At 49.4% G+C, this 22,172-nt stretch overlaps 1 protein-coding gene across 4 annotated transcripts in view; it reads left to right on the top strand.

Moving 5' to 3' along the window:
• Positions 1–2,538: 2,538 nt before the first annotated feature.
• Positions 2,539–22,172, top strand: part of PRPSAP1 (phosphoribosyl pyrophosphate synthetase associated protein 1) — a 50,959-nt gene continuing 31,325 nt past the window's right edge. The window contains exons 1-4 of one of the 4 annotated variants that reach the window (XM_033182281.1): positions 3,067–3,202; positions 3,817–3,971; positions 10,197–10,249; positions 15,783–15,849. Coding sequence is in view for 1 of the 4 variants with exons in the window: in XM_033182280.1 (XP_033038171.1) it covers positions 2,799–3,202; positions 10,197–10,249; positions 15,783–15,849 (524 nt within the window). In the remaining 3 variants the exon portion in view is untranslated. Of the gene's footprint in view, positions 3,203–3,224; positions 3,681–3,816; positions 3,972–10,196; positions 10,250–15,782; positions 15,850–22,172 lie in introns of those variants that run through there. The other 3 variants (XM_033182280.1, XM_033182282.1, XM_033182283.1) reach the window with 3 other exon arrangements.

Here is a 22,172-nt window from a genome sequence, read left to right as displayed (position 1 = left end):
CAGTCTCACTTTGTTGCCCAGGCTAGAGTGCACTGGTACGATCTCGGCTCACTGCAACCTCTGCCTCCTGGGTTCAAGTGATTCTCCTGCCTCAGCCTCTGGAGTAGATGGGACTACAGGCATGTGCCACCACACCTGGCTTTTTTTTTTTTTTTTTTTTTGAGACGGAGTCTCACTCTGTCGCCCAGGCTGGAGCGCAGTGGCCGGATCTCAGCTCACTGCAAGCAGCGCCCCCCGGGTTTACGCCATTCTCCTGCCTCAGCCTCCTGGGTAGCTGGGACTACAGGCGCCTGCCACCTCACCCGGCTACATTTTGTATTTTTTAGTAGAGACGGGGTTTCACCGTGTTAGCCAGGATGGTCTCGATCTCCTGACCTTGTGATCCGCCCGTCTCGGCCTCCCAAAGTGCTGGGATTACAGGCTTGAGCCACCGCGCCCGGCCTTTTTTTCTTTTTTTTTTTTTTGAGACGGAGTCTCGCTATGTCGCCAGGCTGGAGTGTAGTGGCTTGATCTTCGCTCACTACAACCTCCGCCTCCCGGGTTCAAGTGATTCTCCTTCCTCAGCCTCCCGAGTAGCTGGGACTACAGGCGTGCAACAGCACACCAAGCTAATTTTTGTATTTTTAGTAGAGATGGGGTTTCACTATGTTGGCCAGGATGGTCTCAATCTCCTGACCTTGTGATCTGCCCACCTTGGCCTCGCAAAGTGCTGGGATTACAGGTATGAGCCACTGTGCCCAACCTGTTTTTTTTTTTTTTTTTTTGAGACGGAGTCTTGCTCTGCCACCCAGGCTGGAGTGCAGTGGCCTGATCTCAGCTCACTGCAAGCTCCGCCTCCCGGGTTTACGCCATTCTCCTGCCTCAGCCTCCTGAGTAGCTGGGACTACAGGCGCCCGCCTCGTCGCCCGGCTAGTTTTTTGTATTATAAGTAGAGACAGGGTTTCACCGTATTAGCCAGGATGGTCTCGTTCTCCTGACCTCGTGATCCGCCCGTCTCGGCCTCCCAAAGTGCTGGGATTACAGGCTTGAGCCACCGCGCCCGGCCCAACCTGTTTTTTTTTTTGAGACAGAATCTCACTCTGTCACCCAGGCTGGAGTGCAGTGGCACGATCTCGGCTCACTGCAACCCTGCCTCCTAGGTTCATGCCATTCTCCTGCCTCAGCCTCCCAAGTAGCTGGGACTACAGGCACCCACCACCACGCCTGGCTAATTTTTTTTTTGTTTTTTTGTATTTTTAGTAGAGACGGGGTTTCACTGTGTTAGCCAGGATGGTCTCGATCTCCTGACCTCGCGACCCGCCCGACTCAGCCTCCCAAAGTGCTGGGATTACAGGCGTGAGTGACTGCGCCCGGCTTGTTTTGTTTTTTTTTTTTTGAGACCAGGACTCACTCTGTTGCCCAGGCTGGAGTGCAGTGGCATGATCTCGGCTCACTGTAACCTCTACGTCCTGAGCTCAAGTGATTCTCCTGCCTCAGCCTCCTGAGTAGGTGGGATTACAGGTGTGCGCCACAACGTCTGGCTAATTTTTTGTATTATGAGTAGAGATGGGGTTTCACAGCTACCTTGCCGGCCATAGAGTCAGGTTTCACCATGTTGGTCAGGCTGGTTTTGAATTCCTGACCTCGTGATCCACCCACCACAGCCTCCCAAAGTGCTAGGATTACAGGCATGAGCCACCATGCCCAGCCTGATTTTTGTATTTTTAGTAGGGACAGTGTTTCTCCACGTTGGCCAGGCTTGTCTCAAACTCCTGACCTCAGGTGATCCACCCACCTCAGCCTCCCAAAGTGCTGGGATTAGAGGAGTGAGCCACCACGCTCAGCCAACACCCGGCTAATTTTTGTACTTTTAGTAGAGATTGGGTTTCACCATGTTGCCCAGACTGGTCATGAACTACTGACCTCAAATTATCCATCCGCCTTAGCCTCCCAAAGTGCTGGGATTACAGGCATGAGCTACTGCACCCAGCCTGTTCCCCCTCGCTTTTTATTTTGAGACAGAGTCTAGCTCTGTCGCCCAGGCTGGAGTGCAGTGGCAAGGTCTCAGCTCACTGCAAGGTCTGCCTCCCGGGTTCATGCCATTCTCCTGCCTCAGCCTCTCGAGTAGCTGGGACTACAGGCGTCCGCCACCACGCCCGGCTAATTTTTTGTGTTTTTAGTAGAGACGGGGTTTCACCGTGTTAGCCAGGATGGTCTCGATCTCCTGATCTCGTGATCCGCCCGCCTCGGCCTCCCAAAGTGCTGGGATTACAAGCGTGAGCCACCGCGCCCGGCCCGAAGGAGGGCTTTTATGATTGAAAGCGAATACCGGCAAGAGGGCCTTTGACACGTTCAGGGAACCTTGCCTTACACGCAGATACAGGGTTGGGGATCTGCTCGGAAACGCCTGAAAGATCAGGCTCAGCAGAAGACCACCTTTTGGACGCTTCAGTACTGCCGTCAACCAGCTGGAAAGAACCCCGCCCTCCACTTTTCAAATTAATCTCAGGCCGGCGCACGCGCCTCGGGGATCGGGCACTGTGCTACCATAGACATGCAGAGCTAGATCGTCTACCTCCTCGGAGGCGGACATGTTGGGTCCTGGCCAAAAAAGTTGGAAACAGCTGGAGCCACTACCGAGGTAGAATGCTCCTCCCAAGAAGATGAGACCGAAAGAGCTCCCGTGGAAGCTGTCAAAGCAGGGGTGGAGCGAACCTGTGACACGCCCCATCGGCAGAACAGGCTTTTAGAGAGTCGCCCGGCTCCGTGCCCTCATCCGAGATGGCGGCCTGAGGGGCGCTCTAGCCGACGCTCCTCGGATGCCCGGAGGGGGCGGTGGCCTCGTCTCTGGCTCTGAGGCGGCGGCGCGGGGCGCAGCAAACGCTGGGGTGCTGCAGTCCGTGGTGTGGGGTACGCAAGGGTGCGGACCTCGGAGCTCTCCCAGCCTGCCCCGTTTCTCAGCGCCTTCCCCACCCGAACCGGGGTCTCGCGGTTGGAAACGCTCCGGGTGCAGCCCCGCGCGGGCCGGCCGTAACCGTACCGCGGGCCGGACGATGCCCAAGAAGCTGCTGTTGTTGCCCCCGCTCTCCGCGTCCTCGGCTTTCCGTGTCCCGCGCGCCCGCCCCGCTCCCCCGCCCGCCATGAACGCTGCTCGCACCGGCTACCGAGTCTTCTCGGCCAACTCCACGGCCGCCTGCACGGAGCTGGCCAAGCGCATCACAGAGTAAGGGGGCGGCGGGAGGGCCGGGCCGGGGGCGGCGGCGCCTCGCTCGCCTTCGCGCCCCGAGGTACCCACTCCCCTCCACCCGCCCCACCTCCTGCACCTGGGCAGGAGGCGCGGGCCTGTCCTTTCCCAGCCGGACAAACCTTGGAGGTGACGGAAACCACAACCTGCCTCCCGGTTTTGCAGCTGGGAGGCTTGGGGCGGACTCTCGGTGACCTCAGCCCCCGCCCCGTGACTGGGTCCGCGGCCTACCTGCCTTTCGTCTCCGCACTCCCACACCCCGGGGCGGGCCGAGCTCTCTGGAGGTCCCAGAGTGCGTGCCTTGGGGAGAGGGGCTCTGGTCTTGGCTCCCTTTCCCACGGCTGGAGTTGACCTGGGAATCTGACCGCCGCCACTCTCAAGTCTCCCTGCAGTGAGACCCGCAGGCGTGGTTGTGACTTGGGGGACCCGACGCGGCGGGTGCGGCCGCAGAGCAAAGGTGTGGGGACTGGCAGTGTGAAGAAGGCAATTCCAGGGAGGCAGATGGGCCGGAGCTGGTGGTAGAAATGACAGGCCTGACCCTGCTTTGCAAATCAGCTTGGGATAAGATCAGTCATGTGTGTCTTTAACCCAAGGAAGCCCCTGGTCTCAAGTCGCCTTTGGGGTCTGACAGCTCTGAGATGCCTTCCCAGCCTTGCCACTTACTAGCTCTGTCACTGGGCAAGAGACTTGATTTCCCTGAACCTCATCTGTGAAATGGGCATGATTCTCTCTCATGGCCAAGAATATTGTGAGTATGACCGGGATAGTGTAGTAGTAGTATCTGGTTCTAGCAGAGCAGGGCTCATAGTGGCCCCCTGAATACCTGTTTACTAAATGGCCTCTTTTCTTTTTATTTATTTATTTTGAGATGGAGTCTTGCTCTGTCGCCCAGGCTGGGATGCAGTGGCGCTATCTCACTCACTGCAACCTCTGCTTCCCAGGCTCAAGGGATTTTCCTGCCTCAACCTCCCAAGTAGCTGGGACTACAGATGCGCCCGGCTAATTTTTGTGTTTTTAGTAGAGGTGGAGTTTCACCATGTTGGCCAGGCTGGTCTCGAACTCCCCCTGACCTCGTGATCCGCCCGCCTCGGCCTCCTAAAGTGCTGGGATTACAGGCGTGAGCCACTGTGCCCGGTTAAATGGCCTCTTTTCTAGTTGGCTCTTTTGGAGAATCCCAGAGCTCTGATATAAAGGAGGAGCCTTATAAGTCCTTTCCACATACACTTGTTAGAAATCAAAGACAAGCCGGCCGGGCGCGGTGGCTCAAGCCTGTAATCCCAGCACTTTGGGAGGCCGAGACGGGCGGATCACGAGATCAGGAGATCGAGACCATCCTGGCTAACATGGTGAAACCCCGTCTCTACTAAAAAATACAAAAAACTAGCCGGGCGACATGGCGGGCGCCTGTAGTCCCAGCTGCTTGGGAGGCTGAGGCAGGAGAATGGCGTAAACCCAGGAGGCGGAGCTTGCAGTGAGCTAGTGAGCTGAGACCCGGCCACTGCACTCCAGCCTGGGCGGCAGAGCGAGACTCCGTCTCAAAAAAAAAAAAAAAGAAATCAAAGACAAAATGAATGGCTCGTCTTTTAATATTTAAAGTCATTTTCACATCTGAAACAGTTTTTATAGAGTTACTTCGTTAAATTTTTAGGGTTGATAAATAATTGCAGGGATATATTTTAAACTTCTGGGGGGAAATGTAGAAGAAAGGGAAAACTTTATTTTTTTCAGCTCTGCCTGTTTTTTTTAATAGTTGGAGTTTGGAGATTGGAAGAATGTTAAAAAATCCTTTTGCAGTCTACTGCCTAGTTTCTATTTCTAACCCCTGATTATTTGTCTTTCTTTTTGAGGCCAATGAAAACACTGACTTTAAAGGAAGCTTCTGTGTGTATCTAGTGGTTCAGAGTTACCCCACCTGACCTTGAGGGAGAGCAGATGGGAGCAGGGCACATTTTAAAAGTCGGTGAGGGTTTTTTTTTTTTGTCTTAGATTATTTCCTGGCAAATTCCAGGAAGGTTTTGAATTACTATCAATGATACATATTCATAAATAGTTTCCTTATTTTGTCTGTTTTATTTATTTTGAGACAATCTTGCTGTGTCACCCAGGCTGGAGTGCAGTGGTACCATCTTGGCTCAGTGCAACCTCCACCTCCCAAGTTCAAGCGATTCTCCTGCCTCAGCCTCCCAAGTAGCTGGGATTACAGGTGCCGATACCACATGGTTTCATCCTGCTGGCCAGGCTGGTCTCAAACTCCTGACCTCAGGCGATCTGGGATTATAGGCATGAGCCACCATGTGCGGCCAGTAAGATTTTATTTTAAAAGAAGATTGTTTGCCCCTGAACAAAGTTTGATCAGTAGATTACTTAACTCCTGAAGTTATGATATTGTATTTCCATGATTTCTTTCAGACTGTCTAAACTTTCAAGCAAGGATCTTCAAACTTTTTTGATTATGCACTTTAATCAATAAAATAATTAGATACATGACCTTCCCAGGATATGTGAAAGTTACATGTATTTTGTTACCTGCCCCACCCCAACCTGGTATCCTTAATCCAGCTTCCACACTTAGCAACTTTTTGATAATCTTGTCTCTATCGTGCATTTTTTTGAGGTGGGGGAGATGCTGGAGTATTGTTTGTTTTTGAGAAGAGTCTCCCTCTGTCGCCAAGCTGGAGTACAGTGGCGTGATCTCAGCTCACTGCAACCTCCACCTCCCGGGTTCAAGCGATTCTTCTACCTCAGCCTCAGCCTCTCAAGTAGCTGGGACTACAGGCGCGTGCCATTACGCCCAGCTAATTTTTTTTTTTTTTTGTATTTTTAATGGAGATAGGGTTTCACCATGTTGGCCAGGATGGTCTCGATCTCTTGACCTCGTGATCTTCCCGCCTTGGCCTCCCAAAGTGCTGGGATTACAGGCATGAGCCATTGTGCCTGGCCTGGAGTATTTTTAAAAATTGTTATATATATAACATAAAGTTTACCTTTTTAACTGTTTGGTTTTGTTTGTTTGTTTTGTTTTGTTTTTTTTTTGAGACGGAGTTTTGCTCTTGTTGCCCAGACTGGAGTGCAGTGGCACCATCTTGGCTCACCCACAATCTCCGCCTCCCGAGTTACAAGTGATTCTCCTGCCTCAGCCTTCCAAGTAGCTGGGATTACAGGCATGTGCCACCACGCCTGGCTAATTTTGTGTTTTTAGTAGAGATGGGGTTTCTCTGTGTTGGTCAGGCTGGTCTCGAACTCCCAACCTCAGGTGATCCACCTACCTCGGCCTCCTGAAGTGCTGGGATTAGAGACATGAGCCACTGCGCCTGGCCTACCTTTTTAACTATTTTTAAGTGTACACTTCAGTGGCTTTAACTACATTCACAGTGTTGCACAACCATCCCCACTATTCATTTCCAGAACTTTTCATCATCCCAAACAGAAACTCTGTACCCATTAAATACTAACTCCTCCTTCTCCCCTCCCCGCATTCCCTGGTAGCCTCTGTTCTACTTTGTCTCTATGAATTGCCTGTTTTCTGGACTTCATACAAAAGGAATCATACAGCATTTGTCTGTTTGTGTCTGCCTTATTTTCCTCAGCATACCTTTTCCAAGGCTCACTCGTGTCATAGCACATACCAGAATTTTTTTTTTTTTTTTTTTTTTTTTTTTTTTTTATTTTATTTTTTTGAGACGGAGTCTGGCTCTGCCGCCAGGCTGGAGTGCAGTGGCCGATCTCAGCTCACTGCAAGCTCCGCCTCCCGGGTTCACGCCATTCTCCTGCCTCAGCCTCCCGAGTACTGGGACTACAGGCGCCCGCCACCTCGCCCGGCTAATTTTTGTATTTTTAGTAGAGACGGGGTTTCACCGTGTTAGCCAGATGGTCTCGATCTCCTGACCTCGTGATCCGCCCGTCTCGGCCTCCCAAAGTGCTGGGATTACAGGCTTGAGCCACCGCGCCCGGCCAGAATTTATTATTTTTTAAGGCCAAATAATATTCCATGTATGTGTATACCTGGCTGGAGTTTAGTTTTTTTTTTTTTTTTTTTGAGACAGAGTCTTGCTTTGTCATCCAGGCTGGAGTGCAGTGGCACAATCTTGGCTCATTGCAGTCCCCGCCTCCCAGGTTCAAGTGATTCTCGTGCCTCAGCTCCCAGGTAGCTGGGGTTACAGGCGCTCACCACCGCACTCAGCTAATTTTTGTATTTTTAGTAGAGACGGGATTTTTCCATGTTGCCCAGGCGGGTCTCAAACTCCTGGCCTCAAGTGATCTGCCCACCTTGGCCTCCTGAAATGCTGGGATTACAATCATTGAACCACTGACCCTGGCCTGACTGGAGATTTTTATTTTATTTTTATTATTATTATTTTTTTGAGATGGAGTTTCGCGGCCGGGCGTGGTGGCTCAAGCCTGTAATCCCAGCACTTTGGGAGGCCGAGGCGGGTGGATCACGAGGTCAGGAGATCGAGACCATCCTGGCTAACACAGTGAAACCCCGTCTCTACTAAAAAAATACAAAAAATACATCACACACTGGGGCCTATCAGGGGGAGGGGGGAGGAGGGAGGGATTGCATTGGGGAGTTATACATGATATAAACGTTATGCACATGTACCCTAGAACTTAAAGTATAATAAAAAAAAAAAAAAATTAGCCGGGCGAGATGGCGGGCGCCTGTAGTCCCAGCTACTCGGGAGGCTGAGGCAGGAGAATGGTGTAAACCCAGGAGGCGGAGCTTGCAGTGAGCCGAGATTGCGCCACTGCACTCCAGCCTGGGTGACAGAGTGAGACTCCGTCTCAAAAAAAAAAAAAAAAAAAAAAGATGGAGTTTCGCTCCTGTTGCCTGGGCTGGAGTGCGATGGTGCGATCTTGGCTCACTGCAACCTCTGCCTCCTGGATTCCGGCAATTCTCCTGTTTCAGCCTCCTGAGTAGCTGGGATTATAGGCGCCTGCCACCACACCCAGCTAATTTTTCTATTTTTAGTAGAGATGGGGTTTTATTATATTGGTCAGGCTGATCTCGAACTCCTGACTTCAGGTGATCCGTCTGCCTCCCAAAGTGCTGGGATTACAGACGTGAGCCACCGCGCCTGGCCTGGAGTATTTTCAAATAGATTTCCTTATATCATATCATTTCTCTCGTAAAAATAGTAATGCTTACTAATCAGGACTTAAAACTTCACACTACTGTTAATTCCATAATATTATGTAGTATCTAGTCTTTGTCCATATTTCTCTGATTATTTTTTAAAATGGCTTTTTTTTGAGACGGAGTTTCACTCTTGTTACCCAGGCTGGAGTGCGATGGCGTGATCTTGGCTCACTGCAGCCTCCGCCTCCCAGGTTCAAGCAATTCTCCTGTCTCAGCCTCCCTAGTAGCTGGGATTACAGGCATGTGCCACCATGCCCTGCTGATTTTGTATTTTTAGTAGAGACGGGGTTTCTCCATGTTGATCAGGCTGGTCTCAAACTCCCGACCTCAGGTGATCTGCCTGCCTCGGTCTCCCAAAGTGCTGGGATTATAGGCATGAGCCACCGTGCCCGGCCAAAAATGGGTTTTTACACTTGGTTTATTCTAAGCAGGATCCAAACAAGATCCACACCACATTTGGTCAATGGTGCTGAAGCCTCTTTCGTTCTCTATGCTTTTGATAATTGAGGCATTTGTCTCTGGCGTGTGTTATTGAAATCATTGCTAGTAACCAAGTACTTGGAAGTGATTTTCCGAGCAAATTACTATTCAAAGAACAATGGACCAGACATTAACCATGGGTTGTGAGCTCCGTCTGGTAAAGCAGTATGTATGTTAGTTACAACGTGGTGAGCTGCTTATGGAGTGACAGCAGAATTTTAGTTTAATGAATTAGATTTTTTTTTTTTTTTTTTTTTTTTTTTTTTTTTTTTTGAGGCGGAGTCTCGCTCTGTCTCCCGGACTGGAGTGCAGTGGCCGGATCTCAGCTCACTGCAAGCTCCGCCTCCCGGGTTTACGCCATTCTCCTGCCTCAGCCTCCCGAGTAGCTGGGACTACAGGCGCCCGCCACCTCGCCCAGCTAGTTTTTGTATTTTTAGTAGAGACGGGGTTTCACCGTGTTAGCCAGGATGGTCTCGATCTCCTGACCTCGTGATCCACCCGTCTCGGCCTCCCAAAGTGCTGGGATTACAGGCTTGAGCCACCGCGCCCGGCCTTAATGAATTAGATTTTCTAAATTATTTTTTGGAAAGAGTTCCAGCTTAGTTATTTGAGTCTTTTTATTAGACATATGCATATGAACTGGAATTTTTTTTTTTTTTTTTTTTTTTTTTTGAGGCGGAGTCTCGCTCTGTGGCCCAGGCTGGAGTGCAGTGGCCGGATCTCAGCTCACTGCAAGCTCCGCCTCCCGGGTTTATGCCATTCTCCTGCTTCAGCCTCCTGAGTAGCTGGGACTACAGGCGCCCGCCACCGCACCCGGCTAGTTTTTTTGTATTTTTTAGTAGAGACGGGGTTTCACCATGTAAGCCAGGATGGTCTCGATCTCCTGACCTCGTGATCCGCCCATCTCGGCCTCCCAAAGTGCTGGGATTACAGGCGTGAGCCACTGTGCCCGGCTTGGAATTTTTTTATTTTTTTATTTATTTTTATTTTTATTTTTTTTTTTTGAGGCGGAGTCTCGCTCTGTCGCCCGGACTGGAGTGCAGTGGCCAGATCTCAGCTCACTGCAACCTCCGCCTCCCGGGTTTCCGCCATTCTCCTGCCTCAGCCTCCCGAGTAGCTGGGACTACAGGCGCCCGCCACCTCGCCCGGCTAGTTTTTTTTTTGTATTTTTAGTAGAGACGGGGTTTCACCGTGTTAGCCAGGATGGTCTCGATCTCCTGACCTCGTGATCCGCCCGTCTCGGCCTCCCAAAGTGCTGGGATTACAGGCTTGAGCCACCGCGCCCGGCCAGGCTTGGAATTTTTTTAAAAAGAGAAATCTTAATTTCCCTTTTTTGTTCTTTTTGGTCTATAGGCGCCTTGGTGCTGAATTGGGGAAGTCTGTTGTATATCAAGAGACCAATGGAGGTAAGTTAAAATTATTTCTTTTTTTAAAAATTATTTTTTATTTATTTAGCTTTTTTGAGACAGAGCCTCACTCTGTCGCCCAGGCTGGGGTGCAGTGGGCTCACTGCAACTTCCGCCTCCCAGGTTCAAGCAATTCTTCTGCCTCAGCCTCCTAAGTAGCTGGGATTACAGGCTTGAGCCACCACACCCGGCTAATTTTTATATTTTTAGTAGAGATGGGGTTTCACCATGTTGGCCAGGCTGGTCTTGAACTCCTTACCTCAGGTGATCTGCCCACCTTGGCCTCTCAAAGTACTGAGATTACAGGCATGAGCCACTGTGCCCAGCCTTTATTTATTTGTTTATTTTTATTAAGATGGGGTCTCACTATGTTGGCCAGGCTGGTCTTGAACTCCTGAGCTCAAGCAGTCTTCCCGCCCCAGCTTCCCAAAGTGCTGGGATTACAGGCGTGAGCCACTGTGCTCAGCTTCCACCACGGTATTTCTAAAATGCAAATATTTTTTCTTACTACTGCTTCCTTACTCCTACCCTCTAGGCTGGAGTCCAGTCTTTTTAGCAATTACATGGGGCCCTTTGGGAATCCAGATTCTACCCCTTTACCTGCCTCGTCTTTGATCCATCCATTACCACATCTTGTGTGCTCTGACTTGGGAATACTTGTTAAATCTGACACCTTCTCACAGCCTCTGGTGCTCCCACTCCAGTCTAGCCTGCCGTTTGCTGCTTGCTAGACACCTTCCAAAACAGCTGCTGTGTCCTCCCGGTGGCCACTCCTGTCCTGCCATGGTTTTCTTCACACAGTAGCCAGTAGTCTTTTTAAAACGAGTAGATGAAACCCTTCCCAAACTCAAATCTTCCAGTGGGTTTCCTGTCACTGCTAGAATAAATTCCACCCTTTAGTGAATAAGAAATGAAATCCAGAGTCCTGCAAGTCCTGGTCCCTTGGCTCCCTGACTTCCTGTCTCTCTCTTTCCCCTCAGTCTCTCTGCTTTCTAAGTAGACTAACTGCCTGCCCCTCTGCTTGGCACGCTCGGATCCACATCTTCCTGATTCCTGAACCCCCTTCTGCACTGCTCGTTCTGGATTGCAGTGAGGCCCTTATTTCCAGCCCCATTGTTCTCTCTCCTTCGTCACAGCTATAGCATCTCCGGCATGCTGGGCCTGAGGGTTTGCTGGCCTTGATGTCATATCATCTCTCCTGGGTCAGTCTTTGTTCGTTCGTCCAAGTCCTGCATTTTGTGGTTCCCAGTACAGTTCCTGACATGGAGGAGGCCTCAGCATTTGTTTAAAAAATAATAAGGATGTTAATCTTTGGCCTCTTTGTTTACCTTTTATTTTTTATTTTTTGAGACGGAGTCTTGCTCCATTGCCCAGGCTGGAATGCAGTGGACCAGTCTAGGCTCAGTGCAAGCTCCATCCCCCAGGTTCACGCCATTCTCCTACCTCAGCCTCCCGAGTAGCTGGGACTACAGGCGCCCACCACCATGCCTTGCTAATTTTTTGTATTTTTTTTAGTAGAGACGGAGTTTCACTGTGTTAGGCAGGATGGTCTCGATCTCTTGACCTCGTGATCCGCCCGCCTCAGCCTCCCAAAGTGCTGGGATTACAGGCGTGAGCCACCGTGTGCGGCGTGTGCCTTTATTTTGATAACATGTTGTTGTTTTATTGTTGCTTTTGACCCTGAGACTTTATGCTGACCTGTTGGTTAGTTTTGTCTTCTATTTTGGGGGACTTATTTTCCTCGAGTTTGACTGTTTTTTTTTTGGGGGCGGAATCTCGCTCTGTCGCCCGGGCTGGAGTGCAGTGGCACCATCTCGGCTCACTGCAACCTTTGCCTCCCCGGTTCAAGCAATTCTCCTGCCTCAGCCTTCCAAGTAGCTGGGATTACAGACATGCGCCACCACACACGGCTAGTTTTTGTGTTTTTAGTAGAGACAGGGTTTTGCCCTGTTGGCCCGGCTGGTCTTGAACTCCTGCTCAAATGATCTCTCTGCCTTGACCTCCCGAAGTGCTGGGATTACAGGTGTGAGCCACCACATCCGGCCCTTATTTTATTTTTTTTTCAAGCTAGACTGTGTTCAGTTTTTTTTTTTTCTTTTTTTTGAGACGGAGTTTTGCTCTTGTTGCCCAGGCTGGAGTGCAATGGCGCCATCTCGGCTCACTGCAACCTCCACCGCCCGGGTTCAAGCGATTCTCCTGTCTCAGCCTCCCAAGTAGCTGGGATTACAGGCATGTGCCGCCACACCCGGCTAATTTTGTATTTTTAGTATGGACAGCGTTTCTCCATGTTGGTCAGGCTGGTCTCGAACTCCCAACCTCAGGTGATCTGCCTGCCTTGGCCTCCCAAAGTGCTGGGATTACAGGCATGAGCCACTGCGCCCAGCTGTATTCAGTTTTTTTAAAGATATTTTCTTTTTTTTTTTGAGACGGAGTCTCACTCTGTCGCCCAGGCTGGAGTGCAGTGGCGCGATCTCAGCTCACTGCAAGCTCTGCCTCCTGGGTTCATGCCATTCTTCTGCCTCAGCCTTTCCCGAGTAGCTGGGACTACAGGCACCCACCACCATGCCCGGCTAATTTTGTTTTTATTTGTATTTTTAGTAGAGACGGTGTTTCACCTTGTTAGCCAGGATGGTCTTGATCTCCTGACCTCATGATCCGCCCTCCTTGGTCTCCCAAAGTGCTGGGATTACAGGCATGAGCCACACTGCCTGGCCTTTAAAGATACTTTCAATATACAATCATGGTATTTCAGGCAGGACATGGGCAGACAATCATTAACAGCATACAATAACTTTCTTTTTTTTTTTCTTTTTGGAATAGAGTCTTGCTGTGTCCCCCGGGCTGGAGTGCAGTGGCGTGATCTCAGCTTACTGCAGTCTCCGCCTCCCAGGTTCGAGCAATTCTCCTGCCTTAGCCTCTCGAACAACTGGGATTACAGGCGTGTGCAGCCACGCCTGGCTACTTTTGTATTTTTAGTAGAGACAGGGTTTCACCATGTTGGTCAGGTTGGTCTTGAACTCCTGACCCCAGGTGATCCGCCCACCTCAGCCTCCCAAAGTGCTGGAATTACAGGCGTGAGCCACTGTGCCTGGCCCAATAACTTTCAAACTCCCCTTTTCAATGAACTACCAAAAATCAGAAAGTCACTGTAAAACCCAGTGAACATTTAGCATGTTTAACAACTTTTCACGAGCTGACCCTGACTTTCAGGGAGTGAAATGAAAATGGCAGAATTTATCTGAAGATCCACAGTGTAGAAACAGAACCACTGCTCTTTTGAAGGGCACCATGTCAGTGGCATCACTGGAAGGTGCAGATTGCCTGACACACTGGAAATCAATTATGGGGGATCAGGTCCCCACAGTGTCTAGCTTTAAGGGATTGAAGTCTATGCGGAAAGGTGGAAAGGGAGAAGAGGACGTAGACATGAATTTGACTTTTCAGACCACAAGGCTTTTGTGTGCTGAGGTGGCCATGTGTGTCAAACTCAGGGGACCCCTCTTCCTGGGAGCCGAGAGGAAGTCTCAAAACTAGAAGGGGCCGGGCGCGGTGGCTCACGCCTGTAATCCCAGCACTTTGGGAGGCTGAGGCGGGCGGATCACCTGAGGTCAGGAGTTTGAGACCAACCTGACCAACATGGAGAAACCCCCATCTCTACTAAAAATAGAAAATTAGCCGGGCGTGGTGGCACATGCCTGTAATCCCAGCTACTAGGGAGGCCGAGGCAGGAGAATCGCTTGAACCTGGGAGGCAGAGGCTGCGGTGAGCCGAGATCGCGCCATTGCACTCCAGCCTGGGCAACAAGTGCAAAACTCGGTCTCAAAAAAAACAAAACAACAAAAAAACTGGAAGGGAAAGGTGCTTTCCTCACATCAATCCAGCTTCGAAGACATTCTATTCATGACATGTGCCCCTTCCCCCAAAACAACAGTGACGTGTTCTGTGTGCTAACAACATAGCTTAGAAAAAAAAAATTCTGCATTTTTATAAAACTTGATAAAAAATAGTATTTCAAACTGTACAGTCACCAGAAGTACACAGTTGTCAAAAATGCACTCATTTTCCTCGGCATCTCCAGCAGGTGCCTGGTCTGTTCAGGCACTTTCTGTAGAGTCATTCCTCTCCTTGCCAGCGTCAGCTTTTACCTTTTTCCCTTTGGGTACCTTCTCTCCCTTCTTTGCAGCGGCCTCTTTAGGCCTGGGCTCTGTCTTTGGAGGAGCAGGTTTAGCAGACAGCCTCACAGATCTTCTCTGTGGTTTGTCCTTCACCTTGGCCTTATTTTCCTTAGCATCCCCTTCAGCCTTTCTCTTGGGCATGGTGGCAACGAAGGCGGCCAGATGTAGGCACCGGGAGTGGAATGCAGTGGCAGTGCACGGACTGCGGTCAGTCTGGGGGTTGTTCTTGCTTCCTCTTCTTCATACTGCTCCAAGATTTATTCTTTTGCACCAGATGAAATGTTGGTTTAGATTAATCTTTACTCCCTCCAAATGTTATCTAACTGTTGCATCATGAGTGCTTGGCTTTTCTGCTTTCTTTTTTTTTTTTTTTTTCCAGACAAGGTCTCTGTTGCCCAGGCTGGAGTGTGGTGGCACAATTTCAGCTCATGCTGCAGCCACGACCTTCTCTGGCTCAGGTGATCTTCCCAATGGGACTACAGGCACCTGCCACCATGCCGGCTAATTATTTTTTTTTGAGATAGAATCTTGCTCTGTCGCCCAGACTGGAGTGCAGTGGCACGATTATGGCTCACTGCAACCTCTGCCTCCCGGGTTCAAGTGATTCTCCTTCCTCAGCCTCCTGAGTAGCTGGGACTACAGTCATGCGCCACTATGCCTGCTAATATTTGTATTTTTAGTAGAGACGGTTTTTCACCATATTGGCCAGGCTGGTCTTGAAGAACTCTTGACCTCGTGATCCCCCGACCTCGGCCTCCCAAAGTGCTGGGATTACAGGCATGAACCACTGCGCCTGGCCCTGGCTAATCCTTGTATTTTTTTTATTTTTTATTTATGTATGTATGTATTTATTTATTTTTGAGACAGAGTCTTGCTCTGTTGCCCAGGTTGGAGTGCAGTGGCACAATCTTGGCTCACTGCAACCTCCACCTCCCAGATTCAAGCAGTTCTTCCACTCAGCCTCTTGAATAGCTGGGATTCCAGGCGCCTGCCACCATGCCCAGCTAATTTTTGTATTTTTAGTAGAGACGGGGTTTCACCGTGTTGGCCAGGCTGGTTTCGAACTCCTGACCTCAAGTGATCCACCCACCTTGGCCTCCCAAAGTGCTGGGATTACAGGCGTGAGCCACCGCACCCAGCTAATTCTTGTACTTTTTGTAGAGACAGGATTTTGTCATGTTGCTTAGGCTGTTCTTGAACTCTGGTGCTCAAGTGATCTCCTTTCCTTGGCCCTCCCAAAGTGCTAGGATTACAGGCATGTGCCACTGTGCCTGGCATGAAGTGCTTTTTTTTTTCTTTTTTCTCCTTTTTACACATAGGAGCTTTTCTTAAAACTTTAGAACATTTTTATTTTTCAGAAACAAGAGTTGAAATAAAAGAATCTGTTCGTGGCCAAGATATTTTCATTATACAGACAATACCCAGGTAAGAGGACTGACTACTTTATCTCTTTTCTGCAAAAACCTTAAGAATATAATTGATTATCTTTTCATATGAACAACAACTTAGTGTTTTTAAAAGTTATACATTCAGACTGGGCATGCTAATCCCAGCACTTTGGGAGGCCGAGGCGGGCAGATCATGAGGTCAGGAGATCGAGACCATCCTGGCTAACACGGTGAAACCCCGTCTCTACTAAAAAATACAAAAAAAATTAGTCGGGCGAGGTGGCAGGCACCTGTAGTCCCAGCTACTCGGGAGGCTGAGGCAGGAGAATGGCGTGAACCTGGGAGATGGAGCTTGCAGTGAGCTGAGATTGCACCACTGCACTCCAGCCTGGGCGACAGAGCGAGACTCCGTCTCAAAAAAAAAAAAGAAAAGAGTTACATACTCAAGTTGGGCACGTGGCTCACGCCTGTAATCCCATCACTTTGGGAGGCTGAAGTGGGTGGATCACGACGTCAGGAGTTCGAGACCAGCCTGACCAGTATGTTGACACCCCATCTCTGTTAAAAATATAAAAATTAGCCCGGCATGGTGGTGTGTGCCTATAGTCCCAGGTGTTTGAGAGGCTAAGGCAGGAGAAGTGCTTGAACCCGGGAGGCGGAGGTGAGCTGAGATCACACCACTGTACTCCAGCCTGGGCGACAGAGTGAGACTCATCTCATCAAAGGAAAAAGAAAAAGTTATACATTCATTTGCATGTGAAACTAAATGCTTCCCCAAATACAATTATTGTCTTCTGGAATTCCTACCATTTGTCACGCTGTACTGTTACCTGTGTACTTCTCTGCAGGCTTTTTTTTTTTGAGACAGAGTCTTAATCTGTCGCCCAGGCTGGAGTGTAGTGGCACAGTCTTGGCTCACTGTAGCCTCTACCTCCTGGGTTCAAGTGATTCTCCTGCCTCAGCCTCCCTCGTAGGTGGGATTACAGGTGCCGACCACCATGTCTGGTTAATTTTTGTATTTTTAGTAGAGACATGGTTTTACTATGTTGGCCAGGCTAGTCTTGAACTCCTGGCCTTGAGTGATCCACCCATCTCAGCCTCCCAAAGTTTTGGGATTACAGGCATGAGCCACCACTCCCCAAGCTTTAAACTCCTCAAGGACAAAGTGTTTTCCCATGGTTTGCACTGACCCCAGGCCAGTGTCTGTCAGCTCAGCTCTGCTGAAAAGCTTCTGGTTGTTAAGTGTGGTGCATAACTGCTCCTGGTTCGTGCCCATCAAGACAGATTTTTGCACTGCATTTTTTTTGCACCGTGGCCTGTTTCTAGCCTATCTCTGTTTCAGAGAGCATCGCTCTTGCTTCCCTGAGGGCAGGGGACTGACGCCTGGGGAATCCTGGCCTGGGAGCGTCCATGCTTCTATGTGGGACTATCTCCTCATCGTCTCACAGGGAGTGGGCAATTACACTGTGTCTCTGAAAAATCCAGACCTTCATGTCCTGATCAGTTTACATTCTCCAGACCATATTAGTCATAAGAATGCACTGAGTGCCACCAGTGTGCTGGATGCTTTTTATGTTTCATTTTTGTTTGTTTTTGTTTTTTTGAGACAGAGTCTCACTCTGTTGCCCAGGCTGGAGTGCAGTGGCGTGATCTTGATTCACTGCAACCTCCACCTCCAGGGTTCAAGTGATTCTACCTCAGCCTTCTGAGTATCTGGGATTACAGGCGCCTACCACCATGCCCAAGTAATTTTTTTGTATTTTTAATAGTGATGGTGTTTTACCGTGTTGGCCAGGCTGGTCTCAAACTCCTGGCCTCAAGTGATCCATCTGCCTCAGCCTCCCAAAGTGCTGAGATTACAGGCGTGAGCCACTGCGCCCAGCCCTCTTCAGTCTTCTTTAGTTTGGAGCAGTTCCTCACAGCCTTTCCTTGACTTTCTTTTTTTTTTTTTTTTGAGACAGGGTCTTGCTCTGTCACTCGTGTAGGAATGCAGTTGCAGGATCATGACTCACTGCAGCCTTAAGCTCCTGAACTCAAGCGATCCTCCCACCTCAGCTTCACTAGTAGCTGGGACCATAAGCGTGTGCCACCATCCTGGGCTAATTGACGTTTTCACCATGTTGCCCAGGCTGGTCTTGAACTCCTGGACTCAGAAGTAATCCACCTTACCTCAGCCTCCCAAAGTGCTGGCATTACAGACATGAGCCACCACACTCGGCTTTGACTGTGAAAACTGACACATTTGAAGACTGTGACATTTGACCAATTACTTTGTCGAATGTCCCTCAATTTGGGTTTCACTGTGACGGCTCTTTCCCTATAATGAGATTCACATACTTGGAAGGAAGATGTGTTTCCATTGTCTCCCTGCTGCTTCATGATAACGTGTGTGGATCGTGTGTGGATGCATCGGTTTATTCATTGTCTCGTGTGTCAGTTTCTAGTCTTTTTTTTTTTTTTTTTTTTTTTGACACGGAGTCTGGCTCTGCCGCCCAGGCTGGAGTGCAGTGGCCAGCTCTCAGCTCACTGCAAGCTCCGCCTCCCGGTTCACGCCATTCTCCTGTCTCAGCCTCCCGAGTAGCTGGGACTACAGGCGCCCGCCTCGTCGCCCGGCTAGTTTTTTGTATTTTTAGTAGAGACGGGGTTTCACCGTATTAGCCAGGATGGTCTCGATCTCCTGACCTCGTGATCCGCCCGTCTCGGCCTCCCAAAGCGCTGGGATTACAGGCTTGAGCCACCGCGCCCGGCCCAGTTTCTAGTCTTATGCTGACACAATAGAGACTCTCGTGAGCCTCATCGTATGTACATCTTGTCCGTGTTTCAGGTATATCTGTAGGAAGACCCTAACAAATTTCTGGTTGTGAGGGTCCATGCCCTGTGGTATTGAGGGAAGAGGCTGCATTGCCCTCATTGAACATGTACTAATTCACATTTTCTTCAGCAGTTTTGGTTTTATATTGTTTGCCTCCTGGTGACTGGAATCTTTTTTGCCCAGTGGTTTTGTTTGACTCTCCATCTTTTTTTTTTTTTTTGAGATGGAGTCTCGCTCTGTTGCCTGGGCTGGAGTGCAGTGGCACGATCTCGGCTCACTGCAAGCTCCGCCTCCCGGGTTCACACCATTTTCCTCCTTTGGCCTCCCGAGTAGCTGGGACTACAGGCGCCCACCACCACGCTCAGCTAATTTTTTGTATTTTTAGTAGAGACGAGGTTTCACTGTGTTAGCCAGGATGGTCTTGATCTCCTGACCTCGTGATCCACCCACCTCAGCCTCCCAAAGTGCTGGGATTACAGGCGTGAGCCACCGCACCTGGCCTGACTCTCCATCTTATGAATAAGGGGAAGACCTGAGGGGCTTGCCTAGGGGTACAGTGCCCGTCGGAAGGGAGCTTTGGCACACCTTGGCATACCACATAGCTGTTCCCTGGCCGTCTGTGCTTATCCTGGGTTTTGTTGGTAGTGAATAGTAAGGTTACTTTGTCATCGCTATTTTTTCTGCATTCTTGAGTTCCTTAGGGCATAGGAAAGGGCCACATGTGACCCTAGGTCCATGGTTTTTCCACCTTAGATGACTGAGATCTCTCTACTAGTTGGTGGAAGGGTGCGGAGTAATAGACCATGGCCTTTGTAGCCATAGGTTGGCCAGCTTTGTCACTAATCCTCCAAGAAATATTGGGGTCTAATTCTAAAAGCAGTATTGATTGGTGAAGTCTCTTTACTACCCTAATTGAATTTGTGATAACGAAAGGATTTGTCATGTGAAGAGTTATCATTAAGAAATCTCGTTGGCCGGGTACAGTGACTCACACCTGTAATTCCAGGACGTTGAGACACTAAAGGCGGGAAGGTCACTTGAGTCCGAGATGGCTTGAGAACAGCCTGGGCAACATAGTGAGATTCTATCTCTACAAATAAAATTGGAAAATTAGCCAGGTATGGTGGTGTGCACCTATAGTCCCAGCTACTCCGGAGGTTGAGTTGGGAGGATCGCTTGAGCCTGAGCAGTCAGGGCTACGGTGAGCTGTGATTGCACTACTGCACTCCAGTCTGGGCAACAGAGCCAGATCGTAGCTCAAAAAAAAAAAAAAAAAAAAAAAGTCAAATTGTTAACACTCACTAGTTCGTCGGTCTGCGTTGTAACCTGGAATTTGAGTCAGACGACTTCTCCAGGAAAAGACTGAACTGAGTCAGTGCCTGATCAGAGCAGTTCTCCTCTGGCACATGAGCAGCTGTGCTCTTGGCACTTTTGTTTTGTTACATGTATTTAGGGATTGTCTGTGAGTCAGGAGAAGCTAAGAGGTTATACCCTCCTCACGGCAGATACCCCATTTTGTTAGATAGTCCAACAGTCCCCAACCTTTTTGGCACCAGGGACCAGTGTTGTGAAAGACAGTTTTTCTTCTTTTTCTTTTGAGTCGGAGTCTCGCTCTGTCGCCTAGGCTGGAGTGCAATGGCGCGCTCTCGGTTCACTGCAAACCCCACCACAACCCCCGCCTCCCGGATTCAAGCGATTGTCCTGCCTCAGCCTCCTGAGTAGCTGGGATTACAGGCATGCGCCACCATGCCTGGCTGATTTTGTATTTTTAGTAGTGACGGGGTTTCTCCATGTTGCTCAGGCTGGTCTTGAACTCCCGACCTCAAGTGATCTGTCTGCCTCGGCCTCCCAAAGTGCTGGGATTACGGGCTTGAGCCACTGCGCTGGGCTGTTCATGGTTATCTCAAACTAGTCAGGCATAGAAACAGCATATTGTTAGTGTCCTTTGTGAAAAAAAGTTGAATTTTATAAAATTCTTGACTTTGATATTACATGGTAACCAAGAGTGCTTAATATAAGCATTCGATACATGCAATCTAGAGTGATGCTGGGGGCAGTAAAGACTGAACTTGACAAATGAAGGATCATCAGTCTGCAAGTGTCTTCCAGGGAAGGGACAAAGGAAGCATGAAAAAATGAGCTAGTTAATAGCAAATTGGGAAGCACAGTTTTTCTCACTCGTACCTTGAGTATGAGAAAATTTGACCATGGTCAGGTATGGTGGCTCATGTCTGTAATCCTAGCACTTCAGGAGGCCAAGGTGAAAGGATAGCTTGAGGCCAGGAGTTTGAGACCAGCCTAGGCAATATACTAAGACCCTGTGTCTATTTTTGTTTGTTTTTGAGACAAGACCTTGCTCTGTCACACAGGCTGGAGCACAGTGGCACGATCTCGGCTCACTGCAGCCTCCACCTCCCAGGCTCAAGTGGTTCTCCTGTCTTAGCACCCACCGTCTTACCCTCCCAAGTTGCTGGGGCTATAGGCACATGCCACCACACATGGCTAATTTTGTATTTTTGGTAGAGACAGGATTTCGCCATATTGCCCAGGCTGGTCTCGAACTCCTGAGCTCAGGTGATCTGCTTGCCCCAACCTCCCAAGGTGCTGGATTACATGCATGAGGCACTGTGCTCGGCTTTTATTTAAAAGAAAAAAGGGCCGGGCGCGGTGGCTCATGCCTGTAATTCCAGCACTTTGGGAGGCCGAGGCGGGCGGATCACGAGGTCAGGAGATCGAGACCATCCTGACTAATACAGTGAAACTCTGCCTCTACTAAAAATACAAAAAATTAGCCAGGCATGGTGGTGGGCGCCTGTAGTCCCAGCTACTGGGGAGGCTGAGGCAGGAGAATGGTGTGAACCCAGGAGGCGGAGCTTGAGGTGAGCCCAGATCGCGCCACTGCACTCCAGCCTGGGCGACAGGGCGAGACTCCGTCTTAAAAAAAAAAAAAAAGAAAAACGAAATTTTGACCAAAGGAAGAAGTAGTGAGCACTTCATGGAGTTGCAGCAAAGAGTCTTGTATAATAACAGTGACAATTTTACATGCATGTCAACATGGAAAGGCACCTTTCCTGTTGAAAGAGGCACATAGGTATAAATGAGTACTTCTGAAAACCAGAACCCTGTCCTGAGGATGGTGAAGTTCCGTTATGTGTATTTGGTGTTGAGATTATTTAAAAGCCGCAAGTCTCTTCCTAGTGGTTCAGTTTAAGAGCATCAAGGCAAAAATATCACCGGGCATCTTTTAAGCTGATAGGGATGGAAGAAGAAAGGAAAAATTTGGAAAAAAGACAGAGGATGGATGTGTCTTTTAAGATGTCTTTTAAGCTAATAGGGATGGAAGAAGAAAGGAAACATTTGGAAAAAAGAGGATGGATGTGTTGTTTTGTGTGGGTGTGCAGCCCATAAAGAAGGTTATTAGGTTTGTCACAATAAACTAGTTCTTTTTTGTTGTTGTTTTGAGACGGAGGCTTGCCGTGTTGCCCAGGCTGGAGTGCAATGGTGCGATCTCAGCTCACTGCAATCTCTGCCTCCCAGGTTCAAGCAAT

This window comes from Trachypithecus francoisi, unplaced genomic scaffold, assembly GCF_009764315.1.
Source record: "Trachypithecus francoisi isolate TF-2019V2 unplaced genomic scaffold, Tfra_2.0 Lachesis_group20, whole genome shotgun sequence".
Classification (NCBI taxonomy): domain Eukaryota; kingdom Metazoa; phylum Chordata; class Mammalia; order Primates; family Cercopithecidae; genus Trachypithecus; species Trachypithecus francoisi.
Note: the sequence above shows the minus strand (reverse complement) of the source record. Positions and strands in the feature narration are given on the sequence as shown.